The sequence below is a fragment of the Seriola lalandi genome, unplaced genomic scaffold, assembly GCF_002814215.2.
Source record: "Seriola lalandi dorsalis isolate HSWRI2012SDOR001 ecotype SW California unplaced genomic scaffold, Sedor1 jcf7180002054969, whole genome shotgun sequence".
Lineage (NCBI taxonomy): Eukaryota > Metazoa > Chordata > Actinopteri > Carangiformes > Carangidae > Seriola > Seriola lalandi.
The window spans coordinates 68831-73453 of record NW_019525520.1 but is presented as its reverse complement, the minus strand read 5'-3'; the positions used below and the strand labels follow the sequence as shown (position 1 = coordinate 73453).

Genomic DNA, 4623 nt, shown 5'->3' with positions numbered 1-4623 from the left:
ATCGTTAAACAGTTTCTTCAATAAAGAAAATTTGAAAAATAATGTAAAAGGGGCATCCACCCTTTTTTACTTGAACTACTTTTGATATTTTGGACTTGATGGTTAAATAATGGAAAACTGAATACAAAGTGGTGTGGGAGGGGTAAAATCTGAAAAACAACAAGCTCTTCTGAACAGAGAGATTATTGAGGAGAAATACACAACAACTATTTATTGATTGCTGGAGATCATCTGGGAGAAGAGAATAAAATGTATAAAAGTGGGTAAAATTATAGAGATTTAACATCCAGGAGCTGGTGGTAGCCTCTTAAAGGAGTTATTGGGGAACTGGGAGAAAGCAGAAAACAGAAATCAATACTAGTTTAAACAGCTGGTAAAAGACAAATTTTGCTATATGTGTGAGCGAACATGTACATGTCAATGAACCAAAATGCATCATTGATCACTGATTTCATATGTTATCTGTTTATCAACCTGTTGCAGTTAAATATTTACTTATAATATGATTGTTTGTTATTAGAAAATCGTAGACATTGTCAATTAATGTCAATAAGCAGAAATAATTTAATTTTTTAAATGTAATGTAGGATACAGAATCTAAAATAAAAGTAAAAACCAAAGGGTTTGCCTCTTTGAAAGTACCTTCTCGGGCACGCCCACGCTTCCCAAACGCGAGCACGCAACGTTATACCCGTTAAGAACATGACGTCAGTACGTGCTTGAGCCTGCCCGAAAATGTTCTCCCGTGTTGTTGGGTTTCGAAGGAGCGCAGGACTTTGCCATGAAATAATACATTATTACCCGTGAGGAAAACAAAAACAAACCGCATGATTTTAAACTGAAGTTATTCGCGTTCCCGTTAAGTGGCGAAACTGTGTTTTTGGGAGACTCCAACGGGAAGTTTGTGTGATCGTTTTTCCCGGAGTGATGTCGAATCCTGGGACTCGGAGGAACGGGTCCAGCATCAAAATCCGACTGACAGGTAAAAAAACGAGACCGAAAGAAAGCGCTTACGGTGCATGTTTTAACTGTAGCTCAAATGTTTTACCCTCTAACCACTGTGGTAAAGTGTAGAAATCACCAAAGCTAACAAGACGCCGAGAAGTGTCTTTGGGGCTCTCGGGTCTGCCTTTTGCCCAAACATCCGGTTTTTGTGTGGCAAACACAGAAGCACAAGTGCTAGCTTGTTAGCTGAGATGCTAAGCAAATTACCGAAAGGACAGTCAAGAAGCAGCCCAATGTCCTGTGGGTTTCACAGCTCACACGTCCGACTGGTCAGCTGATTTTAGGTCACTAAAAACACCAACCCTTGAAAGCCATGTTCAGGAACTTTATCAGTTCCTAGCACTTGCCTCTTAGCCAGCTAGCGTTAGCTAATAGTAACATTGTAGTTAATGTTGACCGCTAACGCTTGCTAGCTAACGTTACACCCATTTTTTGGGGCTGACCACAAGCCGAACCCGTCGCCTGACCTGAATGCGACGAGCTCTGTATCAAAGATGAAAGCAAATGTCGAACAACCGCCTCTCTGAAAATTGATTTGTCGGTAGATCTGACATGTTAGCCTAGTTTACCCATGAGTATTGATTAGCGTTTCGCTGCTGTGTCAGCTGCAGCTTGACAAATGTCTGACTCACAGAACTTGTCCTTCCCCAGAGAAGCTTGACACGTTTGCTTCTTTGGGTGCACTGTACGCAACTCTAACATTTTTGTTCGTTATTGGGTCAGACTCTTCTCTGTAGGGCACATCACAGTCTCTCTTGCTCTCTCTCTCTCTCGCTCTCTCTCTCTCTCACACACACACACATACACACACGCTCACACTCACTCACTCACATGCACAGCTGGAACAATGGTTTTTACTGTAGCTAATGTGACCCCACTGGGCACCCAGGGGCCTCTATTCAAATGGTAATGGCCACTCTGCGCCGCTGGGCAGACGCCTTGTCCTTCTCCCGATTCAAACTTGAGTAAACACACCAGAATTTTCTTGCTGGCTGACTTGATGTGGTTTGTATGGAGCAGGGTAGGACGGCACTCCAAGTGTATGATTGTGATGGATGTCTTTTGAGTCAAAGTGCTGTCCTAAACGCTGTTGAAGTGCTGCTAAAAATGTCCACCATGTGCTGACTGCTTATTTTTCTACTCTGTTCCTCTTTTTGTGGAACTTGATTTTGAGATAGCAGAGCAGGCATCATTTTTGGCAAACAACATTCACAGATCTGACACGCTTTTTCACCTGTTTATCCGCATAGAAAAGTATCACTTCCAGTGTTTCAATTGGCTCCTGTGCCAGCGCAAGCCCTGTAAGAAGAAAAGGAAAACCTCGGAAAACATAACAACATACAGTAATGGACAGGAGCAAAGAAAACTGATTGAAACGTTAGGAGACAAAATCCAGAAGAGATTCAAAAGTTCTAACAATGGAGATGGTAGAAAATTAATCCAACAATTTTGATTATCGATTAATTGTTTGAGTAAGGAAGTGTTTGAACAAAACTGGTAAAAACTCACCGATTGCAGCTTCTCAAATGTAAATATTTCCTCTTTTACAATTTTTTTTTTTCATTAGTAAGCTTTAAATCTCTGTTGACCAGACAAAATAAGGAATTTGAAGATGTCACCATGGGCTCAGGGAACGTGTAATGGACATTTTTAACTACTTGATCTCATTTTGTAAATCAAACGAATAATCTAGAAAGTAATATAGTCAACCCCTATTAGGAATTACTAAAAACCGTTAATAATGCTCTAATCCATCGGGATTATAATAGGTCCAATACTATGTGGATGTGTGTAAACCAGTCACTCATTATTTCGGCTTAGATGCAAATAGAGGTTATTGCCCCTGCCTGTGTCCCGCCCCCACAGGTATGAGTGGAATCCTAATTGGATGAGGAATGTGTGATGAGCCAATGGGAGCACAATGCTGCCTGGCTGGCCTGCGCTCTGTTTAGTCTGTCAGAGAGAGCGGTTGTTTGGCCTACATCAGAAAAGCCTGTGTGTCTGTGGCAGTGACACAAACAAAGACCAGGCAAGTTTGACATTGGCTCACATTTCCGAGATTGGGTTGTGTTTATACAGACGTGTTTTAGCCAACTGAGAGGTGATTGTTGTGTCTTTCTGGCCCTGTCATCAGTTTTAGGGGATAAGCTTAAAATAGCTGAAGGAGAAGCGCTCTGGGTGTAAGAGAAGTGTCACGTTATCCTTAGGTAATGTGGTTTAGTGAGATGTGAATGGACAGTATTAGACTTTAAAGGGAAACACCTACGTAATACAATAATAATCTTGTTTATTTATTCTTTGATAAGTTGTCGTCCATTTTAAGTTTTATTTACATACTCACATGCGGTGGGAGCCCACTTTCCATTTCAATGGAACATATATAATATATATGCTTTGTTTAGGAATATTAATGATACTGCTGTTTGTGTTGAGACCTTTTAGTAATGTTTTGATGTTGATTTGTTGACGTTGATTGGTGGGTATGATTTTTGAGATTGTGAAAAGTGTGGTTTGAATGCTCGAACATGATCAGGACAATGCAGGAAATAAAAGGGTCAGAAAGTAAAGGGAAGATGTGCGTCTGTTTTAAAATAAATGGGGTGTTTTTCTTTTGAAAAATGCGGTCAAATGAATTAAATGAAGAAAAAAAAAAAGTATTTCAGCAGGATAATGTTAATTTGCTCATGTAAGCACCACGTGCTGCTCAGGGTTTGGTGCCAGGTAGTCGGATTGGACAGCGACTTGTCCAAGCACCAACACGGGGAAACGCCAGGACAGCAGGTGCTGCTCACGAGAGGGGGGGGGGGGGGGGGGGCTGGAAAGAGGGCAGAAGAGTGTGAGAATAAAGACTAACTAAAGGAAATAGAGTGAAGGAATAAAAAAAAAAGGTTAAACAGGAAATGACATTGTTGTAATCTCCCATGGGCCAGTCGAGTTCACTTGTAAATCTGTGTGTGCATTTTAAAACAGCAGAGTCTTGTCGGCTCCGTAAGGATTTTACTATATGTCATTTTTTCTGCCAGATCTGTGATCAAGATTATTAATCTCAGCGTACAGCATCTTGGCATCTTTGCCAAAGTGTTCGACCATTATCTGTGATTTAGGAAGTTTTAATGAACTTCTGAGCTTCTACAGTTTTATGGGTCTTGTCATTTACCTAAAGAATATTGAGCGTTCTCCCCGGTTAACGTGCAAGACTGGAACAAAATTGCAAACTCTTGAAATATTTGTGAGATTGTTGATTGTGCTACAAACGTGCTGCGACTTCAAATTCCCCCGAGGAGCTGCAACCGTGGTTCAGAAGAAGCTCAGTTTTTCATCATCTCCCTTGAACTGTTTCCGCTCGTTCCCTCAAGATTGGATGAATAGAAATCGTCGCCCCGCTGCCTCTTCCCCTGTTTCTCAGGGTTTTTTTTTTTTTTAAAGAGAGGACATAAATGCCAAAAAAGAAAGCAGCAGTAGGGGGAAATTGAGAAGGAGCTGAGCTGCGGCTGTGTGTGTCTTTACCAGCCATGACCTTGGCAGGATGAGGAATTTCCTGAGATGCAGAGAAAGGGCCTGTCACACATTCAGTGCCACAGAAGAGCTGGTCAAGAGGCGGAGAGGGGAGGGGGGGGG

General features: G+C 41.6%; 1 protein-coding gene across 2 annotated transcripts in view; it reads left to right on the top strand.

Annotated features, from left to right (window-relative positions):
• The first annotated feature begins 729 nt into the window (after window positions 1-729).
• The window catches only part of smurf1 (SMAD specific E3 ubiquitin protein ligase 1), a 14808-nt gene continuing 10914 nt past the window's right edge, over window positions 730-4623 (top strand). For both annotated transcript variants that reach the window (XM_023395804.2, XM_023395803.2), the window contains exon 1: window positions 730-982. In XM_023395804.2, coding sequence (XP_023251572.1) covers window positions 928-982 — 55 coding nt within the window. In that variant the 5' untranslated portion in view covers window positions 730-927. The remainder of the gene's footprint in view (window positions 983-4623) is intronic.